The 24,629-nt window shown below is 40.9% G+C and overlaps 4 protein-coding genes across 5 annotated transcripts; all 4 read left to right on the top strand.

Annotated features, from left to right (window-relative positions):
- Positions 1–49: 49 nt before the first annotated feature.
- Positions 50–4,082, top strand: tbpl2 (TATA box binding protein like 2). 2 transcript variants are annotated; one of them, XM_063908392.1, is made up of 9 exons: positions 50–173; positions 832–1,006; positions 1,228–1,444; positions 2,141–2,161; positions 2,260–2,347; positions 2,424–2,515; positions 2,596–2,763; positions 3,063–3,157; positions 3,644–4,082. In XM_063908392.1, exons 1-9 carry the CDS (start codon positions 126–128, stop codon positions 3,718–3,720), a joined length of 981 nt encoding a protein of 326 aa, XP_063764462.1. In that variant the 5' UTR covers positions 50–125; the 3' UTR covers positions 3,721–4,082. The 2 variants fall into 2 exon arrangements, with proteins under 2 accessions (XP_063764462.1, XP_063764463.1); XM_063908393.1 differs by lacking the exon at positions 2,141–2,161.
- A 392-nt stretch (positions 4,083–4,474) lies between these two features.
- On the top strand, positions 4,475–11,027 carry atg14 (autophagy related 14). Its single transcript, XM_063908389.1, has 11 exons — positions 4,475–4,983; positions 6,103–6,165; positions 6,376–6,418; positions 6,757–6,838; positions 7,122–7,359; positions 7,478–7,707; positions 7,808–7,925; positions 8,054–8,144; positions 8,237–8,322; positions 8,486–8,660; positions 9,689–11,027. Exons 1-11 carry the CDS (start codon positions 4,697–4,699, stop codon positions 9,809–9,811), a joined length of 1,536 nt encoding a protein of 511 aa, XP_063764459.1. The 5' UTR covers positions 4,475–4,696; the 3' UTR covers positions 9,812–11,027.
- Positions 11,028–14,003: 2,976 nt separating this feature from the next.
- LOC134881150 (early endosome antigen 1-like) lies at positions 14,004–16,586 on the top strand. Its single transcript, XM_063908294.1, has 7 exons — positions 14,004–14,400; positions 14,887–14,970; positions 15,177–15,281; positions 15,830–15,913; positions 16,095–16,136; positions 16,334–16,417; positions 16,507–16,586. The coding sequence occupies exons 1-7, from the start codon at positions 14,004–14,006 to the stop codon at positions 16,584–16,586; spliced, it is 876 nt and encodes a 291-aa protein (XP_063764364.1).
- Positions 16,587–17,259: 673 nt separating this feature from the next.
- LOC134881148 (tropomyosin-like) lies at positions 17,260–22,472 on the top strand. The gene is made up of 19 exons (XM_063908293.1): positions 17,260–17,332; positions 17,700–17,753; positions 18,075–18,152; positions 18,280–18,354; positions 18,430–18,492; positions 18,759–18,842; positions 18,938–19,012; positions 19,121–19,183; positions 19,309–19,368; positions 19,449–19,511; positions 20,454–20,516; positions 20,638–20,697; positions 20,783–20,845; positions 20,938–21,000; positions 21,086–21,139; positions 21,491–21,553; positions 21,672–21,734; positions 21,818–21,881; positions 22,059–22,472. The coding sequence occupies exons 1-19, from the start codon at positions 17,260–17,262 to the stop codon at positions 22,123–22,125; spliced, it is 1,248 nt and encodes a 415-aa protein (XP_063764363.1). The 3' UTR covers positions 22,126–22,472.
- Positions 22,473–24,629: the final 2,157 nt, after the last annotated feature.

The following is a 24,629-nucleotide window of genomic DNA, read 5'->3' as shown; positions in this document are numbered from 1 at the left end:
GGACTTTTGGTAATAATTAGAATAAGAGCGCGAGTGTGTGTCTTGATGAGTTCAGGATTGGATGCAGCTGTGCAGGTCTCAGTCCTGCTGGAAGCTCCTGAATCAAATCCCATGGATCTTCAATCATGGACGAGTCGGCGTTGGAGCGTTACTTTGATGACTCCATTGCAAATGTGAGTATAATCTAAAATATCTACAGGCCAACACTCTGGGTCTGTTTCACATTAAAAGTGAGGGGTCTAAGGAGCGAGGTTATGCTGTAAAGCCCCTTGAGGAAAATGTGTTTCCTTATGATATTGGGCTGTATGAATAAATTAAATCTGAGTGTTTGATGGGCCAGACTGCTGCTTTCACCTTCTAACGGTTTATTTAAAGTCAAACTGTTCAGGTAATCAGTGAACACCTGTTGAGTTTGAGTTAATTGAAATTGAGGTGAGTTTATAAAACTAACTTTCAGTATTTTGTTCACATTTCAACGTGTTTTAATACCATATTTTGTCTGATTAGCCAGTTAAAGTTCTTTATTTGGTGGGAATTGCATCACTTTATTAAGGAAATAGAAAAACCCAACTAACATGAGCTTCTCTGGGGATTTTCACCTTCTGGCACATTTTATTTATAGACATTTTACAGGGTAAGAATTAATAAAACTTGGTTTCATCTGACAGAAAACAAGCAGGCTGAGATTTTTAGATGTTTAATTCTGACCTCTATTACAATGTTGATTGATTTCAATAGACCTGCTCTCCTAAAAGGTACATTTAACGTTGATCTCAAAGTCCATCAATGAAACAGTGACGAGTGTCTTGATTTATCGATTATTTTCTGCAGGACGACTTCCTTTTGGAGGATGAGCTTTGCCTCAAGGGTCCGGACGCCCCGTTACAGCACACCTCCGGCCCCCTGGTGAAGGTGAAGCCGAGTGGAGCGGCGGGGCAGGATCTCGACCTCAGCTTCCTGCCTGATGAGCTCAGCACCCAGGACGAGCGGAGACCTGGAAACAGAAGTATGACGGAGTCCTAAATCCCCGGAAATTAGTTAGCATTATTTGGTTGAACCTTTCATATCGGCCAACAAACAAGTCATCCCTGCACCGCTCTGTACAAAACAAATAAACAATGTGTTGTTCACAAAACAAAGGGTCAAGGATGATTAGAAAAAGACTTAATGAAATAAAATCCCTGCTTTTTTTTACTCTCCATTAATAGAACTCTGTGTTTGTTTCAGATGATAGTCAGTCTTCAGCTCTGAATGTCTCTCGGGACAGTGGAGTTGGTTTGGACTTCAACTCCCAGGCTTCCACACTGGCAACACAAGACGACCTCCAGCAAGGCTCTTCCATCTCGGGGCTGGGGACCAGTGCCTTCTGTCCCATGACCCCCATGACTCCCGTGACCGTGATGACCCCAGTAACTGAGAGGTCAGGAATCGTCCCACAGCTACAGTAAGTCACTGAGGACAACAGGAATCCAATTAGATTGTGAAGAAGTCTGAGAGACAATGTGACCAATTCTCACTTTGATTTGTGGCTTCATTAAACATTTTCCTGATAAGTTTATGGTCTTATTCAGTCGTTTCCAGTCTTTCTTCAACACACAATCATATCAATTTAGTAAACGATGGTAAATTATACCACCGTTACAGGAAGTTACTGATGACACTGCATTTTAAAGTGCCTGAACCTTGCATTCTCCCTCATTTCCAGAAGGGAGCGACTCCAATTACATTGTATAGAAGTCTATGAGGAAAGGACTCTACTTATGACTTAATTTATTGCTTTTTGACAATTTATTCCCTCAATTGCTCGTCTCAAGTCCCTTTTCAATACAGAACCATGTCATTTTGTCAATTATGATCTCATTTAAAGTAACATTGAGGATAAAGCCGGTGTGCTTAAGGACACTGAGACCTTGTGATTATGCGTTTGTTGAACAGCAGTTTCCGGTCTGCGAGTTGTCCGTGTTTTTGTCTAACTTTAATCATTTCAGAGTGTATTTTCAGTTCAGATGTGTCGATTAGGTTTGGCTTCATCATCATATTTCCCTTCGTTAAAAATGATGATGGCGATGGACGAGGATCGAGACTTAAAACGTAGTGAATTTGTGTCTTTGCATTAACCTTGTATTCATTGCCATTACAGGAACAATCTGGTTCGGTTTTGGTCTGTACACACAGTTTATACTTTCAAGTTTTAACTGCTATGCTGACTTCAGATGCAGAGTGAGTATCGGACATGCCGGTGTTTCCATGTGTTTGCAGGAACATCGTCTCCACAGTGAACCTGGGCTGTCCTCTGGATCTGAAGTTCATCGCGCTGCAAGCCAGAAATGCAGAGTACAACCCAAAGGTACCGTCAGATCTTAAAGTATATTACTAACATTATAATATCTGTAAATGTATATTCAAGTGTCGTGGTGTTTCAGCGTTTTGCAGCGGTCATCATGAGGATCAGAGAGCCGCGAACCACCGCTCTAATCTTCAGCTCCGGGAAGATGGTCTGTACAGGAGCCAAGAGGTCCGTCTGTGTCTGTTTACCTATTTACCTGTCAGTCTTTTTTTGGTGTGTTTAAAGGCTTCACACTTGTGTTTGTGCAGTGAGGAGCAGTCACGCCTGGCAGCCAGGAAGTACGCCCGGGTGGTTCAGAAACTCGGTTTTCCCGCCCGCTTCATGGACTTTAAGATCCAGAACATGGTGGCCAGCTGCGACGTCTGCTTCCCCATCAGACTGGAGGGACTGGTGCTGACACACCAGCAGTTCAGCAGGTAGAGACACTGACTAATGTTGAGGCCGACAGGTTAGCCTAGCTTAGCATAAGACTGGGTCCAGGGCCACTGAACCCAAGCCCCCAGGAGCTAGCTTTACCTGTTAAACAGTCAGGACCTCTGAAGGCAGCTTTAGCAAAGGTTGAGCTTCTAGTTCCTGTTTACGAGATTAGGGTTTACAGTGATCGGAAAACCTTTTTAAGGAATTGTGAAATAGTTTCTGAGGCAGTGTATTCTGATGTATGATAATTATTAGCATGATTTATAAAGCTTTATATTAAATGCTTCTGTCTCCACAGTTATGAACCGGAGCTGTTTCCGGGCCTCATCTACCGCATGGTGAAGCCTCGCATCGTCCTGCTCATCTTCGTCTCTGGGAAAGTTGTTCTGACCGGTAAAGAAACTCAAAATGTTTTATTATAGACTGTTAAAGCAGAGGAGGATCCAGTTCCTGTCTGTCATTTCAGAAATCCATTGCATACTCCAACAAAGTGTTTCATTATTACAAGGAAACTTTAAGTTGTTTAGGTTTTTGTGGTTTTAAGGGTTAGTCAAGAAGTCATTTTTGTTAAATGGTAATGGATGTGTTCAAGTAACTGTATTTCTCATGCAGTTATTATGTGTAACACGATTGTTTTCTCTTAACTATTGTACAAAAATCTCATGTGGTCTTCTCTGCACGATTTCAGAACTGCACGTCTCATAGCTTGTAAAATAAAACCCAATTTTGTAATGTGATGTTATTTTTTCAACTTAATGCAGATAATAATTGACATTATTTCTTGTAATTGAATTATTTGTTATCATGTCGGGATGAGACTATTTGCACAGACGGTTACAAAGAGAATTATAATCATTTACTTGTTGTGTTACTTTGCAGGAGCTAAAGAACGAGGGGAGATCTACGATGCGTTTGAGAACATTTATCCGATCCTGAAAGGCTTCAGGAAACAGTGAGGCCAACCTCTGGTGTCACTTCCTGTTTATTTGTAAATACACAATATATAATTGTTGTATGTTTTATTGTTTGGATGGTAAATGACTCATTTGTTCGTTTTGGAGTCTCGTTGAATGTTTCACCATCCTGAAAGAAAGAAAACTGACCTATGAAATGCTTTGTCTTCCTCTGAATCAGACTTAAATTATTGTTCTGTATTTTCACACTTTATATGTAATACATTTCAATGGCCTGCATTCTTTTGAAAATCACTTAACGTATTCAGATAATAATAGATATTAAATTATGTATTTTTGATTTAAAGGCCAAGCAATATGTACAGTACCTCCTTTCTAATAAAGTTTGTGTTTGCTGACAATTATACGTTTTCGAAAGTCTCAATCGACCATGAAATTTGCAATCTGTGCATCTCCTTTTTGAGCTGCAACAGTTATATCACAACAAATATGATGTATGGTATTCACAAAAAAGTCAATCTGCTTAATGTATACTTCTAATTGCTTTACTGGGGTTTAACAACTTCTACTTAACTTAATAATAAGCTTTCTTTGTATAGCACCTTTCGTACAAGAAATGCAGTATGAAAGGACCCTAAAACACTCGTTATAACATGTTTAACTTGTATGAAGGATCAGTTATCCTGGAGCGTTTGGTTTTAAAACAAAATTAAAGCAGGCACGTTTCCTGTGACTCCGCCCACTCTCCTACGTCACTTCGTAAACAAACCCGTCACGTGTTTAGAGGAAACCGGAAGTGGAGGACTCATCGTTCTCTCATCAAAACAAAAACATGTCAGCTTATTTTTCGGCTCCTCTGAAGGTTTTATAAATATGACAGCGACACCACGGGTACTATAACAGCCTCACATTATCAACATGGAGACGTAGAAAACGCCGAGTCACGCAGGTTAGTTTTAATTATAGCTTTCATAGGTTAACATTAGCTTAGCATTAGCTTAGCAGTTAGCTCCTCTCCATGGCGTCCTCCGCGGGGCTCCCTCCTCTCGGACCCGACCGAGCTGCCTCCTCCTCCGGCCCTCACTCCGCTGGGAGGCCGCCTCACCGTCCCCACCACCACCCCCTACACCCGGCGCACTCCAGCCCGGGCTGTGTGCTCATGGTGGAGTCAGTGGACGACGCGGAGGGTCTGTACGTGGCGGTGGAGCGATGCCCGCTGTGCAGCACCTCGCGCCGCAGGCTGACCTGTGCGCGCTGCGTCCAGGCCGGGGACTTCGTTTACTTCGATGCGAGGAACACTGAGAGGTAAAGAAAAAGCTTCTGATCACTGTCAAAGTGAGAGTGGGGCACTGTGCACTAAACACAGCATTACGATGGATAGGGAAACACCAGAAGAATGCCAGGAGGAGGAATCAGTAGAACATGAAGTACTCAGGTGTAGAACATATGTAACAGAGATGTTGAGGAATCATTTTAAGGAGTTAGGATTACTGGATCTACTTTAAAGGGAGTACTGAGTGAGGAAACACAAGTAGGGCACTGTTATATTTCCTAGGGTTTTTCCTAGGATTTGATTCCTTCACCATTTGCAGATCCACCTTTTACCTAAACATATGTCTGTCACACAAAAAATCCAAATATATGTGTAAGGCATAAAATAAATTGACACAACAGACTACACGGTCCTTTTCCTGCCAATTCCGAACTCCATAGACTGATTTAGGTCACATAGGTCAGAGTTTTTCCTGCAAACATACATAACAAACATCAGCTTATACAAGTTGTCTCTGTCCTTTCATAGAAAGCTAGATCCCAACAAATCTCATATACATGTTCATTGTTTTTCACATGGCTCTGAACCGTGGAAAGTAGAAGCTGGTGTAGGTGTTAAAATACCTGCTTTAATATGTAATTAATGCATGAAAAAATTAAAAAATTAAAAACACATTTATGTTTTATTTTATTCCTTTCTAGATATAAACTCATTAAATTCAAATGTACGTTGTTGTACATTGATTTCCCTTTCTAACGTTAGTTTTCTTTGACAAATTCAGGTTAAAGTGGCTTTCCTTGTTTTCTTGGATAGTTAGCATTAGCGGCTAACACCCTGCTGGGGCGGTTTCACTTTTGGCCCTTTGTGATGTTTTTCTGTTGCTAGTTTCCATTTTTAGTAGAGTCTATTCCTGTTGTCTTCTCATGTAAGTAAGCTGTCCTGCTGTAGTTGCACAACCTGCAATAACCCAAAATAACCATGTCCTCATAGGTTACATGTCAGAGATCAGTTTCCCAAACTGGGCTCCGGGGACCCCCAGGGGTCTCTGTGGTGCTTCCAGGGGACTTCAACAATATACAGAACTTCACAGCAACCCTCCAAAGCTTTAATGATTATCCAACTACTTTGTTTTGTTACTGTTTTGTCTGCAGATACATTGAAAAGTTGGAGCGACTGAAGAAGCTGAAGGAAGAAAAGGAGCAGCTGCAACAGAGGTAAACCTGCGACCATCGACAACTAAAATAAGTGTGGACAAAATGTGTTACAGTCACTCTGATGGTAGGATTTATATCTTTCTTAGCACCTCCAAAAATTGACCGAAATTCTAAAAAGTCATATTATTTTCTCACAACAGATCGTGCCACCCTAGTTGCCATATTGCAATATTAACATCTCTCGTTCTTTCCCTCCTCTCTCCTCCACAGTGCCATCCAGAACATGGACAAGAAGCTGCAGGCTGATGAGATGGTGGGTTACGTCATTAACCAGCCTCGTATTGGAGTGTAATGCTCTGACATGGGGAGCCTTTGAGGACCAAGTGTCCAAAGTTTGAATTGATTTCACGTCTATAAATATCAGTCACATTCTGTCTGGGACCCTTTGATGTCCATGGAAGCAAAAGGACAAATCCACTTAATACCTTATTTTATTTCAAACAAACGGCATATATCTGGTTTCAGTTATATTCTTTGGACTTTACTGTTGAGTTTTTATTTTTTTCAGGTTTAGAAAGTTCCAGCCTCTCCTTTTGCAACTTTATTAAAGAAAAATCATTTCAAAATGTTATCTGAATGTTCTCCTCTCAGAAATGGAAGATCATGTCGTGTAAAATGAAGATCGAGCAGCTGAAGGAGGCGGTCGCTGCGGGGAACGAGGAGGTGAAGAGCGGTGAGTTTTTAACTTACAGATGCAGTGAACATGTTTAAATTTGACGGGGAAGGAATCCAAGAGATCTGAGGCTGGTCGGTGGATGGAATGGGGCATCTCAGATTATTTTATCATTTGGGCAGAGCTTCATATTTGTCGCTATATTTCCAAAGAGACATTTCTTGTTGTCTTAAGCTCAAACTTCACTGAACCAAAAAGCGATAATCTGATAGACCGTAGAAGCTGTTACTACAACACGTTTAGCTTTATTTTACTAAGTGAGTAAACTCTGCTCCTCCTGCAGATAAGGAGCTGCTGCTTCGCTCTCTGGAGGAGAAACAGCGTCTGCAGCGCCGGGCCGGGCGTCACCAGGACAAGCGGGATAAGATCGAGCGGCACAACCGGCGCCTCGGGGACCTGCTGGAGAAACGCAGCCGGGAGCTGCAGAGCCGGCTGGGTCAGCTGGCGGCTCTGAGGCGGGATCATATTCTGGAGCTCAACACACACATCTTCCCCACACAGGAGGAGAAGCTGGGCAGCAGGTGAGACACACACACACACAGGAAAAACTGTCAGAATAAACAGAAGGAAGTTGCATAATAACACTGGACACCATGGTAACACATTGTCCCCCCCTCTGCCCCTGCGCGTGTCCCCCAGAGACCCCGCGGACGTGGTGGCGGAGTGCGACCCCGCTCTGACCTCCAGCACAGTGAGCGAGCTGGCCGAGGCTCGCAGGACGACCTACCTGTCTGGCCGCTGGATCTGGGACGACCAGAACGGGGAGACCAGCATCAGCATCACCGGACCCCCCGTCACCCTGCCCAGCAACGGAGACTGCTCCGCCTACTATACCTGGGTGGAGGAGAAGAGCACCAATCAGGGCCCAGGTGAGGAGAGAGTTGGCTTCACACTTACGGGCGGAACCATAAAGAATAAAAAGGGCCTCTTTGAGCTTCTCTCTTGACCTTTGACCTTGTGTTTCTGCAGAGTTGGACCACATCAACCCGGCTCACACCATCAGCGCCGCTCTGTGCTACGCCACGCAGCTCGTCACCATCCTGTCTCACATTCTGGACGTCAACCTGCCCAAGAAGCTCTGCAACAGGTGAGACAAGAAGCACCTCCTCCTCCTCCTCCTCCTCCTGCTGCTGCTGCTGATGATGCCTTTACTGACACATCAGAGTGTCAGGAAACAAAGAGCAGTGTGTGATCTTGTGTGTGTTTGATCCTCAGCGAGTTCTGTGGAGAGAATCTGAGCAGGTACCGCTTCACCAGAGCTCTGAGCAAACTCAACACCAACATCCTGCACCTCTGCTTCTCACAGGTCAGCCTCCTTTACCTTTAGTGCTTTATCTTTAGCTCTGATTTATTGAAACATAACATTTTAAAGCAGTTTCTTCTTCTGGGTGTCTTCAGCATGTAGACAGTGAGAAGCTGCACCCTCATCACACTCTGAGGAACATCATGTTTCTGGTTTCCCCTGAAAACGACAACCTGGGCCGGTGAGATACTCCTATATAAAGTCTAAAGTATGTGGTGCTGTAATGAGTCATTTTTGGTCAGAATCCTGCTGCCCAAGTAAGACTCCAGTCACTCTTAAATGGTGAAGCTCTGATTTTAGATAAAAAACAAAGCTGTTATATCGAGTGCTCTCTGACTGTTCAGGACGGGTCCGTTCGAGGTGAGCGCCGACCTGGAGGAGTCGATGGAGTTCGTGGAGCCGGAGGCGGCCGGGCCGGCGGAGGAGAGCGGAGACGAGGCGGTGACGGACGAGGAGACGGACCTCGGGACGGACTGGGAGACGGTGCCCAGTCCTCGGTTCTGTGACATCCCATCTCAGGTAGACACACCCGGTTTGGTTTACAAGCGATTCTGCTCCTCAGCTGTTTTTAGATCGAGCTGTAGAATAAGATCATGCTTCTATAACATGTAGCTGATAAAAACCGGGCATTTCTACAATAGTTAGTAATGCTGAACTCACACTGTACGTTAACATTTATATTCTATTTAATATTCCATTCCTTACACACTTAATGTATATATAATATCATTTATATTTAGTTTATATTCTCTGCACATTTTTATTCTGACATACTACTTTTTTAATGCTATTTTATTATTAATTTTATTTATTTGAGATGTTTACATTTTTAATTGTTATTTCTGGTCTTTTAATTTCTATGTACAATGCCTTGTCTTTATGCTGCTTATTAACGCAAACATTTCCCAAATTGGGATCAATAAAGTGCTCTATCTATCCATCTATCTAAAAGAGAGGTTTGTTACCAGTGTTGTATATTTATAACCAGTGGGTTTGTTGCACAGAACTATCTGGGAAGCTGTCTTTGGACAAATATCTGTTTAAACTCCTGCTGATGCAAAGTTAGGATAAGATGGGAATCAGTTAGACATCTCAAAGAAGAAGTAAAAATAAAGTGGCATTAGAGAAAATATATATATACAGTTAACTATGAAGATAAATCATGTATAAACTGCCAGATAAGTAAACACTGTTGAAATGATCAAAATATAACACTAATCTTAATTTTGGAAAACCTGTTCGTTGCCCTTTCAATGGAAACATCCTCTCCCGTTCTTCTGTTGCTGAAGCAGCTGTGCTAACCTCTGAAGGAGCTGCCACTGTTTACTTTCCTAACCTGTCTGAGCAGGAGAGTATGCAGATAAAGGAGGCATCTCCTCTCCGTGTCACTCTGAGGTTTTTTGCCTAAAATGTCACCAACAATAAGTCAACGTTGTTATGGCGACCCAAAAACTGTTAGTCAAAGTTTTCTATAGATTTTTAAACGGCTTCAAAACTATGAAACATTTATTTTCCTCTTCTTCTTCCTTTTCCTCCTCCTCCTGCAGTCCATGGACCTTTCCCAGAGTGCACTGCAGGTGTCGCAGCCTTCTGCTAACGCCGGAGGGATGATCTCCTCCGCCGCCGCCTCCGTCTCCTCGTGGTTCAGAGCTTACACCGGACAGCGCTGACGCAAAACCAGAACCAGATCCACCAGTCTGCTTCAGATCTGGAGTCAAACTCAAGGGGTCAGAGGTCAGCGGGTCGATGAGAGTTCAAACTGTTCACAGAGACAACAATGAGACTGTGAATCTTCACTGGGAAGGATCGGACGGTAACATGGTTTCTATTTAATTCTGCACACCAGCAACCTTTTAATTTATATCGAATAAATGATTAAAAACAACAGAGGATAAAATGTTTCAGAAGTTAAAGTCCTTCTTCAGTAAGTCCTGTAAACATGATTAAATGAAACATCACTATTCTTTAATTCCCCTCATAGTGTGTACAGAAACATGTGATAAAAGGTTTGAAAACACGCTTTTATGCAGTTTAAAGCACATTGAAGTCTGTAATATGCATTATTATGAACTACATTACACTAAGCCGACCCTTTTATCAAAAGCCACTCACAATAGGTGCAATAAACCATTGAGATACAAACTCAGAACAACAAGAAAAGTGCTGATACAGTCGCTTTAAATAAGCCAAACTATTGACCAACTATAACTAATGTAAATATTACAATAAAGGGAGGGTGTAGCGGCAGATCATCAATACAAAAGGACTCTGTAGGGCAGCAAATAGCATCTTTAAATGTCCGAAAGTAAAATAAAATGTCCGTTAAAGTGTGTCAAAGTTCAAGGTGGGGTCTTTAAATGTCTTTTATCCGATGGTATTCCGGTAGGTAGAAAATATGCATTTAAGAGGCGGACAACAGTCAAAACTGTGTGTTTATGAACCTTTATTACACGAGTGTTTACTTTTGTCTCGTCGACCCGCCGCCTCGCTGTCTGTCGCCACAAAGGGAAAACGTTCAGCTTTTATTTTGAAATTTTTAATATATTGTTTTGTTTTTATTTGTCTGCGTGATGTCGGGAGCTGACAAACTGAACTCCTAAGGACAACAACACTTTTTTGGGGTTTTTTTTTGAGCGCCATGAGGATCTAAAACTGACGCCGAAAGGACGGTATGAGGAATGAATGTATACGTGAGATTATGGGATGTATTCTGTGTGACTAGAGAACGACAGAAGTGGAGGTGGAAACACGCTGGAGGAGTTTAAATGTTTCTCTGAAGCAGCGTCGGAAAAGACGTTTATTTTTCCTGCTGAAGGAACAAAAGTGTGCTTAAAGTTTCTCTGTTTGAAAAGTTTTTAAATAAAATCCTGTTTTCTGGACAAAAAAGTTTTTGCTAAATGATGTTTTAATTTGATCGTGTCAGCTGTGTGTTTATATACATGTTTGTGTGCAAGTGGTCTGCAAACGCCTCCATTGGACTCTCTGTTTACTTCCAGAACATCACAATGGAACACTCACGCTCCTACTGGCTAGCGCTCCAACACATTGTACGTGATAGGCTAAGAGGCGGGACATCGCTAAGCAGGTTGACCAATCACAACAGAGCTGACCAGCTAACCAATCAGAGCAGACTGGGCTCTGGTTTCAGACAGAGGGTGTAAAGAGGAGCTGCAGCACAGACAGTCTGAGAAACATAAAGAGACACTACATACTGATATACACCTGAACATCAGCAGGAGAGGACTCTTTAAAGTAGAGACTCTACATACTGATATACACCTGAACATCAGCAGGAGAGGACTCTTTAAAGTAGAGACGCTACATACTGATATACACCTGAACATCAGCAGGAGAGGACTCTTTAAAGTAGAGACACTACATACTGATATACACCTGAACATCAGCAGGAGAGGACTCTTTAAAGTAGAGACGCTACATACTGATATACACCTGAACATCAGCAGGAGAGGACTCTTTAAAGTAGAGACTACATACTGATATACACCTGAACATCAGCAGGAGAGGACTCTTTAAAGTAGAGACACTACATACTGATATACACCTGAACATCAGCAGGAGAGGACTCTTTAAAGTAGAGACACTACATACTGATATACACCTGAACATCAGCAGGAGAGGACTCTTTAAAGTAGAGACTCTACATACTGATATACACCTGAACATCAGCAGGAGAGGACTCTTTAAAGTAGAGACTCTACATACTGATATACACCTGAACATCAGCAGGAGAGGACTCTTTAAAGTAGAGACTCTACATACTGATATACACCTGAACATCAGCAGGAGAGGACTCTTTAAAGTAGAGACTCTACATACTGATATACACCTGAACATCAGCAGGAGAGGACTCTTTAAAGTAGAGACGCTACATACTGATATACACCTGAACATCAGCAGGAGAGGACTCTTTAAAGTAGAGACTCTACATACTGATATACACCTGAACATCAGCAGGAGAGGACTCTTTAAAGTAGAGACTCTACATACTGATATACACCTGAACATCAGCAGGAGAGGACTCTTTAAAGTAGAGACACTACATACTGATATACACCTGAACATCAGCAGGAGAGGACTCTTTAATTAAGTCTAGAATTAAGTGTGTAGAAAAGTGCAGACTCAGAGCCAAACGTGTCCCGATGAAATCAAGTATAATGTTAAATCAGGGTTTGAATCTCCAGCTCTGGCTTCCTCTGGTTTTCACCAGATGGAGACATTTTCTTACGTTTGTACTATGGCCTTAAATACATGCTGTCTTCATGGTTTCCTGAACCTGAATCTAAAAGCATCAAAATCCAGACACTGAAGAAAAAGTTCCATGCATTCAGAGAACGTTTTGAAATCTGTTTGTTTGCTTTTATCATAACACATGAAAGAGGAGTCATTTAACGAGACCGTCATTTAACGAGCGACACGTCTAAGGAATACATTTGATGAAGTTATGATCAATCTCAAATTGTTTAAAAGTTCAAATAAATTGGAGATTATTATAAACGAGTCCATCAGTTCACTTTGACCAAAACAATAGAATGAATAGAGTTTTTAAACCTGTGTGTTTCTAACCCACAGAGCAGGAAACAACACGGGCTCAGATTAACCTTATATTTATCTTTACACACAATAGCCGTGCACGTGATTGTGCACGTGACAGTTGAGTCTCTGAGCTGCGAGGCCTTAGAGCTGCAGATTAGCGTGTTAGCAATGTTTGGTATGCAGCGCCGCACAGAGACTGATCCCACTGTCGAAACAAACTATAACCTACAAATGTGAGAGGGAAACGAGGGAGAGAGGGGAGAGTCTTTGTTGTGTCAAGAAACACTGCTACAGCCAATGTCGATTTTTCTGAGGTCATTTGGTTTCATTTCATAACCAGTTTATCTCAGTGGACAGGTATTCTAAAACACCTGCTTGAATTTATTTGTGCAAACTTTGATTAAGGTCAGACCCATGACCCCCCTCCTTTAAATGACTGAATGCAGAACAGAGCACTCTCTGATCTGTAACCGCTCTCTGCCCGAGCCTCCACAGTGCGGGAGTCATTTCACGGTATTATTAATGTCATAGTTATTCTCATTAACTCGTTAAGTAAAGCTCTCTATGAAAAACGTTCAGGGCTCAGGTTTATAAATATAAAGACAATCTCAGAATTCTGACATCTTTCTCAGAATTTAGGAATCGGTTCTCAGAATGTTCACCTTTTTATTCAGAACGATTTTCAGAATTAGGTTTTTTTCTCGGATTTTCGAAAAATGTCTCTCGACTTTCCCTTTGTGTTGGAATTCTGACTTTTTTACAGAATTTAGATTATTTTTTTCTCACAATTTTGACATTTTGTTAGAATTATATATTTTTCTCCAGATTCTGATCATTTTCCGAATTTAGATTTTTTAAATTGAATTATCACTTTACTCATATTCTGACTTTTCCTCCGAATTTTCATTTTCTTGTCAGAATTCAGTTTTTTTTTCTCAGAATTTAGAATTTCTTCAGTATTTAACTTTTCCTCAGAATCCAGACTTTAGTCTTGGACCTCAAAAATCCCTTTTGTCAGATATCTTTGAACATTGTTATATATGACACAGATTTACTGTAATCATAACTCCTGAAGTAAACAGAAATTTAGATAAGTGAGTATGCAAAACAAAATGAAGTAGCATCTTTTATTTTGAAATTATGGATTTTCTTGTAGTACTGTATGATTGAAGTAATCAAAAATGTAACTGAGTCGATTCATTCATCCATGCTTAGGGTTTTCACCCAGATTAGTGTACGTGTGTGTTGGTGTGTGTGTGCGTATATAAGCTGTTGGAGTTTTGTTCAGCAGCAGGATTTGTTTTCAGGATGAAGTTGGCGGCTCTGTTTCTGTTTCTGCTGCTGTTCCGTTTGTCTCCAGTCAGCCAGGGACAGACGGAGGCTTCTGCCCCCCAGGAGGACGACGTCAGGACGGGGGTGGGGGATGTCAGGATGGGGGTGGACGTCTCCACAGAGATCCCGGTCCTCTGGGATGAGCTGCTGGGTTTGAAGGAGCTGGTCCTCAGCCTGAGGTCGGTGGCGGTGCTGCAGCGTTTAGAGCTGAGGAGCATGGAGAGCCGGCTGAGGGACGGGGAGCTGGAGGCCGTGGAGCAGAGGGATGAGATGGAGAGGGTGGAGGTGAAGACGGAGGCTGACGGGAAGCTGCTGATGGAGCTGAACTCAGATCTCAGGAGGAAGGTGGACGAGCTGGAGGAGCAGAACAAAGGTAGGAAGAGAAAGAGAAACTCAAGTCATCAGGAAACAGAATACTGAGAACAAACTGAATGTCTCCCTTCAATAAATACGGGGATTTTATTCAAACTATGTAAACAAAAGATTAGACCTCTTGTTCTTTGGTTATGTAAATTCCTTGTGTGTGTGTGAACCTACTTGGCCGCTGAATCGGATTTGGATTTTAAAAAATACAGTCTTAACAATAGATGTTTTTACTGTAACACGTAACAACTTTCTAAATATGAAGTCATGTTTTCAAAAGTTTGAGTTTCCTCAAATGTTGTTTTTCTCCCTGAAATATTTTTGCTCTTTAAATATTTCTGTGTTTTATTTTTGCTTTACCTAAATAGGTTTGTTGCATAGTGCTGTTGTTTTCATCAGGTTGATGTTTAACAGGAATAATGTGTATGTTGTTCATCGACTGGAAATGATGTGTTGCCGCTCGTGTTTGTTCCTTTGTTGTGTTCTGATCTTTTAGTTCGAGATGTCGAGTTTTCATCGCTTCAGTTGAGACTGAACACGAGTGAGGGCTCAGTGGACGACCTGAAGGAGAAAAGTTCAGGTCAGAGACTAACTTCCTCTGACCTTATTTCTGCTTAATACCAGAACATCAAATCCTTTCAGTCATGCTTCAAGTGACTTCAACTACTTCTTATAATCCCTTTTAATAAGTCACAGTGTCTCAACACTCTAAGCGATGTCTTAACTTGATATATAAAAGCAGGAATTGTTTTTTTTTTAAAGCAAAACTAACTGTTGTCTCCACAGCTCTGGTAGAGGAGATGCCTCTCCTGCAGACGAGACTGAGGGCGAGTGAGAGCACGGTGGAGCATCTGAGGAGGAAGGTGGAGGAGCTGGAGGAGCAGAACAAAGGTAGGTAACATTTATATGTTATTAAAAAACTCATGTAAAATAATGACTTTATACAATAGAGGAGCAGTTATACATTTAAATGAGTTCTCTCATAATTTATTATCTGTTTCTTTAATGTTGAAGCGTGAGCAAAAGTGCAGTTGCTGTTTTCAAAATGACTGATTCTTCGATTAACCCTTAATTGTTGTTGCGTTGCTACATGCTAACAGTGACCATGCTCAGAATCAGAATCAGGTTTATTGCCAAGTAAGATAACCCATACAAGGAATGTGTCTTGGTGTATGTGGTGCATACATAAACCCAGTTAAAGAAGATGAAAAGTAAGAAAAAAAACCCAAAAATCCATTAAACTTTTAAGCGTTAAGAAATAGAAAATGATTTGCATGAAATCTGGATAAACGGAAAAACCATTAACAATATCCTTTAGTGCTGGAATAATACAATACAGTCAAACGTGTGCAGTTTTGTTATGGAAGTGCTAACGTCAGTAGGGATAATGTTCACCATGCTCACCATGCTCAGAGTTATCTGTTATTCTCTTCTCTTAGTTCGAGTCCTCGAGTTTTCGTTGCTTCAGTGCAGACTCAACACGAGCGACAGTTCAGTGGACGACCTGAAGGAGAAACATTCCGGTGAGAAACTGATTCCTGCAATTCAAAATGAAAGGTCCAATTGATGCTTCATCTATTAGCAGTAAATATTTGAACTGAATGAAATGTTATAACTTCGGCTGATGTTCAGTTTTAGTTTCACATGACATTTTCTTGCTTTAATGGCTCTAACATGCAGCTCCTCTGATCTCTTACTGTTTAGATCTGAGGAGGAAGGTGGAGGAGCAGGACGAGCAGAACAAAGGTAGGTTAAGGGTTTGTGTGATATAAATAAAATGAACTTTAGACACCAGATTAGCAACTTACCTTTTGTCTTTCTTCTCTCATAATCAAGTCTTTGAAAGAACCTTTCATGTTTTCGTGTTTCCTAAAATGTTGATGTGTTAGCTCAAAGGTTATGTCTTGCGGTTGTTTCTGGTCACTTCGTTGTGTGTCTTTTAGTTCAAGCCGTCAAGGTTTCATCGCTTGACTTCAGACTGAACACGAGTGAAAGTTCAGTGGACGACGTGAAGAAGAAAAGTTCAGGTGAGAAATCTTCACATTTTCTACATTATCTTCCTTAAATTGCTCTGACATTCACCAACATTTAGCTCCTCTCATCTCTCACTCTTCAGATCTGAAGACGAAGGTGGAAGAGATAGAGGAGCAGAACAAAGGTAGAGGTTCTATATGTTGTGAAAGAAATGCTCTGTGACTTTGCTAAAATGCTAAGTGTCAGAAGGTCAAATGTTCAACATGTTCATCACATGTTGTTTTGTTTTTGATGTGTTTTGATCTTTTAGTTCAAGCCGTCAAGGTTTCATTGCTTGAGTTCAGACTGGACAGGAGCGAGAGCTTAGTGGACGACCTGAAGAAGAAAAATTCAGGTGAAAAACTCATGTTCACCAATTAATTTACATATAAATAAACATAGTTTAAAGTAAAACTTTCCGTTGTTTCCACAGCTGTGGCAGGGGAGCTGCCTTTCCTGCGGACCAGACTGAGGGCGAGTGAGAGCACAGTGGAGCAGCTGAGGAGGAGGAACACAGGTCATCATCATCATCATCCTCATCATCACATTTAATGTTATTGTTATCAGACTGTGGGACCTGATTAGAAGCACACCTCTAAGCTAAAGGCGGCTAATGTTGGGCTATAAAGGAACTACAGCACGGTCACATGACTTCACGTCACCACCGCTAAGCTAAAGGCGGCTAACGTTGGGCTATAAAGGAACTACAGCACGGTCACATGACTTCACGTCACCACCACCATGTAGCCTGTGGTGGTGATTATAGATTAATGTTAAAACTCCTTTAAATCTGAGATTTTAAAGCTTCTCAATTTCACACTCCAATCTAAATTTCTGGAGTAACGTTTAGTCTGTGATGTTTTCAGAGTTGGCAGTCAGACTGTGTAAGACTGAGAGTGTGATAAAGGAGCTGATCAGGCAGACCTCAGGTCAGATTCATCTCTCCTTTTCTCTCCTGCTGCAGAAACTCTTTATTTTAAGATCATTTATGAATTGAAACTAATATAACTACTACAATGCTTTTGTAACCAGATCTCATGTGTCAAACACACCCTGTCATTATATGGGTTTAAAGCACTAAATTATTTGAGTAATGTAAGAAATGTAGTCCTGATCGTGGCGTTTATGATCTCACTTTAGAGGAATGTTTTGGATTTAACTGCTGAATGAATCTAATCAGAAAAATGTCCCAACGGTCAAATACGTTCACATGAATATCAAGGCTAGCAAATCAACACTGAAAAGAGTTTAAAAGTTTAAAAGTTGAAGAAACTTTTTATTTTTTTGTCCCAGCAGTCTCATCTTGCAACGGTTCAGCTGAGATGGAGGAGCTGAAAACAAACACACGAGGTGAGATATCTTGATCAATACATTTCAAATAATCACTAATCTTCAGGGTTGCTTTCAGTATAAGTGCGTAGGGGTTGGATTAAAATACGTACTACGATACAATCACTAGTTATCTGTTAGAAAATGCATTCAGTAACGTAATCCAAGTACTATGGTTGTGTAACTTCATACTGCAAAACCAAACATGCAAATACAGACAAAGAAAAAGACAAATCATAACTTTTATTTAAACTTATTACAAAATTAGGAAAGACAACATAAAGTTTATAGCAAATAAATTGAACATTTAAAATGAGTTGTGATTTTTGTGTGTCGGTCCAGCTCTGCAGGGTCGACTGAACTCACTGGAGAAAAAACTGAACTCGTCTGCAGAGAGAGGCGAGATCAGCGTCATACGAGGTCTTTATCAGCATACATCCCACCATTTATGGCATACATATGTTCAATAAGTAATACATACCCTTAATATGATCAATAAATCCTATTTCTGGTGTTCATTTTGATTTTACGTGTTAATTAATTTCAGATCAAGTGTCAGAGATCAGCAGCAGACTAAACTCCAGCCAGCTTCACCTGCATGAGCTGAGGAGACACTCTGCAGGTGGGTTAAATAAAACATAATTGACCTTGTCAGTAAGTAAGGGTCATTAATATTCTGTGTTAATATTGTTTTAAGATCATACCGGTGGACTGCAGTCTGTAGAGACACAACTGGAGGAACTGAAGACGCAAAACACAGGTGAGAAACACAAGGGAACAGAACTTATGTAAGTCCTTTCAGCTGAATGTCACTTTTGAGGCTGGAAAATACATAAGAATTGTCAGCCAAATGTTCTTTGAGCGCAGTATTTTTACCCCAAAAAGAATACTTGCAGTACAGTCTGATATTGCCATTAGATGAAACACGAATCAGGCTGTTCCTCAGTGTTCTAAAAAGAGATACAGCAGGTAGAAAAACATTCCAATAAGTGATGCCACTTCCTTTGTTTCCTCTCTGGTTTTCAGTTCAGGCTGATGCCGTTAAGCAGCTGCAGGTCAGACTGAACTCTGCTGAGAGTCAAGTTCAGCAGCTGCAGACTGACAGCACAGGTAACTGACCATCTATGAATGAAATATAGAAAAGTACACAGCTAAACCCAAAGATAGTTTTACTGCAGCTTAGTATGTTCATGTTTATGTTTCAGGTCAAACCTCGGGACTGATGAATCTGCAGAGGAAACTGAACATGACTGAGAGTCAGCTGGACAAAATGAACGAAGGTACATCATCCATCAGTTTGTCCTATTGATTATCCAGAATTAATGAGTTGAGTTGTGGTTTTTGGGGCAGTAAGATAGCACGACAACTTGCTGACTCACTTCTTTCAGAGTTGGAGGTGGGATTGGGTGTCAGTGAGAAACAGCTGGAAGATCTGAAGACAGGAAACACAGGTAAACACCTAAATATTGGGAGGTAAATATTATTTTATGCTTTGTTTACTTGTTGTGTAACTGCGGCATTTCCATAGAACTTAACGTTGAGTGTTGTTTTTGTCCAATGAAATGTGTGCTTTCAGTTCAGTCTGTTCAACTTTCCTTGATGGAGTCCAAACTGAAAGACTGCAACAACTCTACAGGTAGATTTACTCTATGGCGTTCATCAACACATGTGGTGATTATTTATGAATGAATCTGAAATGTACTGTTTCCTTTTTAGGGTTAGAGGTCAGACTGAGTGCCAGTGAGAAACAGCTGGAAGATCTGAGGACAGAAATCACAGGTAACACTCACACACTAACTGTAAATGTACATACACTGCACGGCCAAAAGAAAGGTCACCAGCCTGTGGGGGCAGTGCTATGATCTGGGGTTGCTGCAGTTGGTCTGGTCTAGGTTCAGCAACGTGCCCAAAGAATGAGGTCAGCTGACTCCCTGAATATACTGAAGGACCAGGTTATTCCATCATGGATTTCTTCTCCCCTGATGGCAGCGGGCATGTTCCAAGAGGACAATGCCAGGATCCATCGGGCTCAGATTGTGAAAGAGTGGTTCAGGGAGCATGAGACGTCATTTTCACCCATGGATTGGCCCCCACAGAGTCCAGACCTGAACCCGATTGAGAATCGTTGGGGTGTGCTGGAGAAGACTTTGCGCAGTGGTCCGAATCTCCCGTCATCAATACAAGATCTAAAAAAAATGAATGACAGACAGAAATAAATGATGTGACGTTGCAGAAGCTCGTGGAAACGATGCCACAGCGAATGCGTGCCGTGATCAAAGCTAAAGGCGGTCCAAAGGATATTAGAGTGTGACCTTTTTTTTGGCCGGTTCAGTGTATGTATCAGAATAAAGTGACTCAAAGTGGAAGCAATTTATTTGAGGTCAAACTGAAACCCCTGAGGATCTGTTAAGGTTCCCTGAGGAACTCCTTAGTCCTCCCGATGGCTCTTTTAGGAACCTTTTTGACTTTATTATTGCATTAAATATACTTTCCAACCAACACATGATTAACACACATTTAAAAGTGCACCTTAGTGCTTCAGGAGTAGGTGTATCTACAGTATTTCCAAACCATTGCAATAAAACAAATACAAATAATAACGTAAGTGTTTTTCGATGGAGTCCAAACGAACAGAAACAGGTCAAATATTTATTGACTTTATGTTTCCATCAACAGAAGTCTGTGTTCAATTTAAATCAGATATTAACACATTTTATTTAGAGTTGGAGTTCAGACTGAGTAAGAGTGAGAAACAGCTGGAAGATCTGAAAGCAGAACACACAGGTAAAAGCCTGACAATAATAAAGAATAGATCAGGTTATGCTTCGGTTATGTGTTGTCTTGGGCATTTCCATTTAACTTAACGAGTATTGTTGTTTTTGTCCGATTGATTTTGTGTTTTTAGTTCAGTCTGTTCAACTGTCCTTGATGGGCTCCAGACTAAGTGACAGCAACAACACAACAGGTAGAAATATATTTACATTATACTGTGCATTGATGCAAGTGGTTATTAGTTATGAATGAATCTGCTATTTACTGTGTTTCTTTAGGGTTAGAGGTCAGACTGAGTGCCAGTGAGGAACAGCTGGAAGATCTGAGGACAGAAATCACAGGTAAGAACCTTTAAATGAACTTCTTCAGAGTGAAACTATTTTAATGTCAAATAATTAAGATTATATTTGTTGGTTCTGATTTTGTGTTTCAGTTCAATCTGTTCAACTTTCCTCGATGGAGTCCAGACTGACAGAAACTCAAAACAACAGAACAGGTACAGTTATATTCACACTGATATTGACTGAAGATTATAAAACCAGGCTCAGTTAATTAATGAATAACATCTGGTTGTTTATCAGCTCTGGATGTCAGGATGGGATCCACAGAGACACAGCTGGAGCAGCAAAATGCAGGTAAAATCATAATTAATATTACCTTTAAATAATCATACATTGAACCCTAAATTAAACCTGATTTCTGTCAGCTCTGGAGAGTCAGTGAAAAACAGCTGGATGATTTGAGGACAGGGAAACCTTTGAATAAATCTTCAGGCTGGAACAGAAGAGGATCCAACATGGTTCCCTGAGGAACTCCTTTATGAACCAGATTGAACCCTGATCCTCCTTTTTGAAATCTCACACCTCTCTTAGTCAGCTATCAAATAGTATTCAATTATTATCAATCAACATGACATTACTAATCATAAAACATAGTATTGGAACATTTCAAAGTATATATTTGTATATTGTGATTTTCTGTTTCAGTTCAATCTGTTACACTTTCCCTGATGGAGTCCAGACTGACAGAAACTCAAAACAACGCTACAGGTAGAGTTATATTTACACTAACATTTCATTTACACTTCTCTATATGATCTGGTCTTCACTGTAGAATATAAATCCAGACAGTAAAATATATAAAGAATAACATCTGATGGTTGATCAGCTCTGGAGGTCAGAGTGAGATCCACTGAGACACAGCTGGAGCAGCTGGAGAGTCACAATGAAGGTAACATAGTTAGATCTTCAATATTAGTATTGATGAATTATTAATTAAACTGTTGAATTAAACATTAATGGTTTGCTGTTCAGTTCTAGATGTCAGACTGGGTGTCAGTGAGAAAGCAGCTGGAGGATCTGAAGACAGAAAACACAGGTAGAAACTTTAAGTATTTCATCCATCAACACTGTTCCCTGAGGAACGCCTTAAAGGCATTAATGAACCCTGATGGTCGCTTTTTGAATAGTGTTTAATTATCCATCTTATTACGATTCAGATTATTGTAATAATTTAACAAGATTATATTTGTTGGTTCTGATTTTGTGTTTCCAGTTCAATCTGTTCAACTTTCCTCGATGGAGTCCAGAATCACAGAAAGCCTAAAAAACACTACAGGTAGATTTGTATCAACATTGTCATATACAGTACAGTTTTCATTCTAACCTAGACTTACTGAACAGTTTAATCCAGTAAATATATAAATGAATAACATCTGATTGTGAATCAGCTCTGGAGGTCAGACTGGGATCCGCTGAGACTCAACTGGAGCAGCAGACTGCCGGTGTAATCTATGATATCAAATAAAGGTTAAAGATATGGGGCGAAGCCTGCGAGCTAGTTCAGGCAGTCAACTCGAGCACCAATGATACATTCGCACATACCGCCCCTCGTCACACTTGCAACCAACCAAACACAGTCTCCTAATCTGGCGCTCTATTTAATCTGTTGGATCCACCTCTGCCTCGCTAATGCAGCTGCTGCTACTACTGCTGTTTCCATGCTGCTAATGTGTTCACCTCGCTGCTGCTGCTGTGTTCACGTTGGCGATGCTCGCCTGCCCCACCACCACCCCAGCTTCCACCTGTAGGCTTGGAGGATAGTTATCTAATCATCACTAGATGTTCTATATGTGGAGTGATGAGGCCCGAGCCTAGACTCCAAACTCAAACTATATACTGTTTCTAATAAACATACTAATGAAACACGTGAGTTGTCTGACTGAAATTAAATAATCCACACCAAATGACAGCATTCAATTAAACATTGTCTGGTGTTCAGCTCTGCAGGTCAGACTTGGTGTCAGTGAGAAACAGCTGGAGGATCTGAAGACAGAAGTCACAGGTACAAACGTTTAACATCTGGAACTGTAGAGAACCCAACACGGTTCCCTGAGGAACTCCTTTATCAGCAAGAATGCACCTCTATCAAACATAGGACTTCTCAGTACTTGCTTAACCTCTGAACATATGTATAAACATCCAGTGAATAACACAGTTACAACATATTATTGTGGCTTTCAAATATATAACACGATTATATATATTCTTATGGTTTTCTGTTTTCAGTTCAATCTGTTACTCTTTCCTTTATGGAGTCCAGACTGACAGAAGGTGAAAGAAACACTACAGGTAGAGTCTCGACTTTACTGAAGAGTTCTCATTCTGACTCAGTAAATATATAAACTAATAACACCTGATTGTTTTTCAGCTCTGGAAGTCAGACTAACATCCACTGAGACGCAACTGGAGCAGCAGACTGCCGGTAAAATAATAAACTCCATGATGTTACCTTTAAATAATCACTAATTAAAGCATTACATTAAACATGAATGGTTTGCTGTTCAGCTCTGGAGGTCAGACTGGGTGTCAGTGGGAGACAGCTGGAAGATCTGAAGACAGAAATCACAGGTAGACACTTTAAATATAAATCTTCAGACTGAAACTGTAGAGGATCCAACACGGCTCCCTGAGGAACTCCTTTATAGTCGCCAATGAACTGTGATGGTTGATGCTTCTTCACAGAGCCCGTGTGACTTCTCAGCTCATATTATATAATAAATATAAACCTCAGTAATTGTAATTTTGTAAATAGTAACCCATGTGTTTGACTTATTACTAAACATATTATTGTGCAGATGTTAAAGGCAGATATCTGGTTGTTGTGATTTTGTGTTTTCAGTTCGATCTGTTCAACTTTCTTTGATGGAGTCCAGACTGACAGAGAGTCAGAACAACACCACAGGTAGAGTTATATTTGTAGTAACATTTTTACCTACACTTATATTTAATATCTGGATTTGTCTGAAGATTGTAAAACCAAACTTGGTTAATAAATATATAAATAAACATATGATTGTTGTTCAGCTCTGGAAGTCAGACTGGGATCCACTGAGAAACAGCTGGAGCAGCAGACTGCAGGTACTATCATAAACTCTTTAATAAACACTTTAAATAATCACTAATTAAGATAGATAGAATCAGAGGATGAAACCCTCTTTATCAGTCACATGCACACAGCAGAGCACACACAGTGAAATGTGTCCTCTGCATTTAACCCATCCTAGTACTAGGAGCAGTGGGCAGCTATTGTGCAGCGCCCGGGGAGCAATGGGGAGGGGGGATTGGAGGTGTTCTGTGCGTTGCTCAACGGCACCACAGGAGGTGAACTGGGACCTCTCCAAGTAGCAGTCCACCTTCCATATTTCAAGTCTGTTCGGGGACTTGAACCGGCGACCCTACGTTTCCCAGTCCAAGCCCCTACTGAGTGAGACACTGCTGGACATTAAATTAAAGCATTACATTAAACATGAATGGTTTGCTGTTCAGCTCTGGAGGTCAGACTGGGTGTCAGTGAGAAACAGCTGGATGATCTGAAGACAGAAATCACAGGTAGACACTTTAACATAAATCTTAATACTGAAACTGTTGAGGATCCAACCAATTTATGAGAGGGATGATCATTCTTGAAACATCACGAGGGCTGAACTTCTCAGCTCATTTATCTTCATATATCTAAAATGATTTGAAAAGATTTGTTCTGATTTTGTTTTCAGTTCAGTCTGTTCAACTTTCCCTGATGGAGTCCAGACTGACAGAAAGTCAGACCAACACTACAGGTGGAGTT

Source organism: Eleginops maclovinus, chromosome 19 (genome assembly GCF_036324505.1).
Source record: "Eleginops maclovinus isolate JMC-PN-2008 ecotype Puerto Natales chromosome 19, JC_Emac_rtc_rv5, whole genome shotgun sequence".
In the NCBI taxonomy this organism is placed as follows: domain Eukaryota; kingdom Metazoa; phylum Chordata; class Actinopteri; order Perciformes; family Eleginopidae; genus Eleginops; species Eleginops maclovinus.
The sequence above is the reverse complement of the archived record's forward strand: the minus strand, read 5'-3'. Positions and strand labels throughout refer to the sequence as shown.

Excerpts from the sequence above, each read along its gene's own strand:
- tbpl2 (XM_063908392.1), top strand. The coding sequence starts at position 126 with ATGGACGAGTCGGCGTTGGAGCGTTACTTTGATGACTCCATTGCAAAT. Across the intron at positions 1,007-1,227 it reads GCGGAGACCTGGAAACAGAA|ATGATAGTCAGTCTTCAGCT; the intron begins GTATGACGGAGT and ends TGTTTGTTTCAG. Across the intron at positions 2,516-2,595 it reads GTCTGTACAGGAGCCAAGAG|TGAGGAGCAGTCACGCCTGG; the intron begins GTCCGTCTGTGT and ends GTGTTTGTGCAG.
- LOC134881148 (XM_063908293.1), top strand. The coding sequence starts at position 17,260 with ATGTTTTCAGAGTTGGCAGTCAGACTGTGTAAGACTGAGAGTGTGATA. Across the intron at positions 18,843-18,937 it reads GCTGCAGACTGACAGCACAG|GTCAAACCTCGGGACTGATG; the intron begins GTAACTGACCAT and ends TTTATGTTTCAG. Across the intron at positions 21,735-21,817 it reads GCTGGAGAGTCACAATGAAG|TTCTAGATGTCAGACTGGGT; the intron begins GTAACATAGTTA and ends TTTGCTGTTCAG.
- atg14 (XM_063908389.1), top strand. The coding sequence starts at position 4,697 with ATGGCGTCCTCCGCGGGGCTCCCTCCTCTCGGACCCGACCGAGCTGCC. Across the intron at positions 6,166-6,375 it reads AAGGAGCAGCTGCAACAGAG|TGCCATCCAGAACATGGACA; the intron begins GTAAACCTGCGA and ends TCTCCTCCACAG. Across the intron at positions 6,839-7,121 it reads GAACGAGGAGGTGAAGAGCG|ATAAGGAGCTGCTGCTTCGC; the intron begins GTGAGTTTTTAA and ends CTCCTCCTGCAG.
- LOC134881150 (XM_063908294.1), top strand. The coding sequence starts at position 14,004 with ATGAAGTTGGCGGCTCTGTTTCTGTTTCTGCTGCTGTTCCGTTTGTCT. Across the intron at positions 15,914-16,094 it reads CCTGAAGGAGAAACATTCCG|ATCTGAGGAGGAAGGTGGAG; the intron begins GTGAGAAACTGA and ends CTTACTGTTTAG. Across the intron at positions 16,137-16,333 it reads GCAGGACGAGCAGAACAAAG|TTCAAGCCGTCAAGGTTTCA; the intron begins GTAGGTTAAGGG and ends TGTGTCTTTTAG.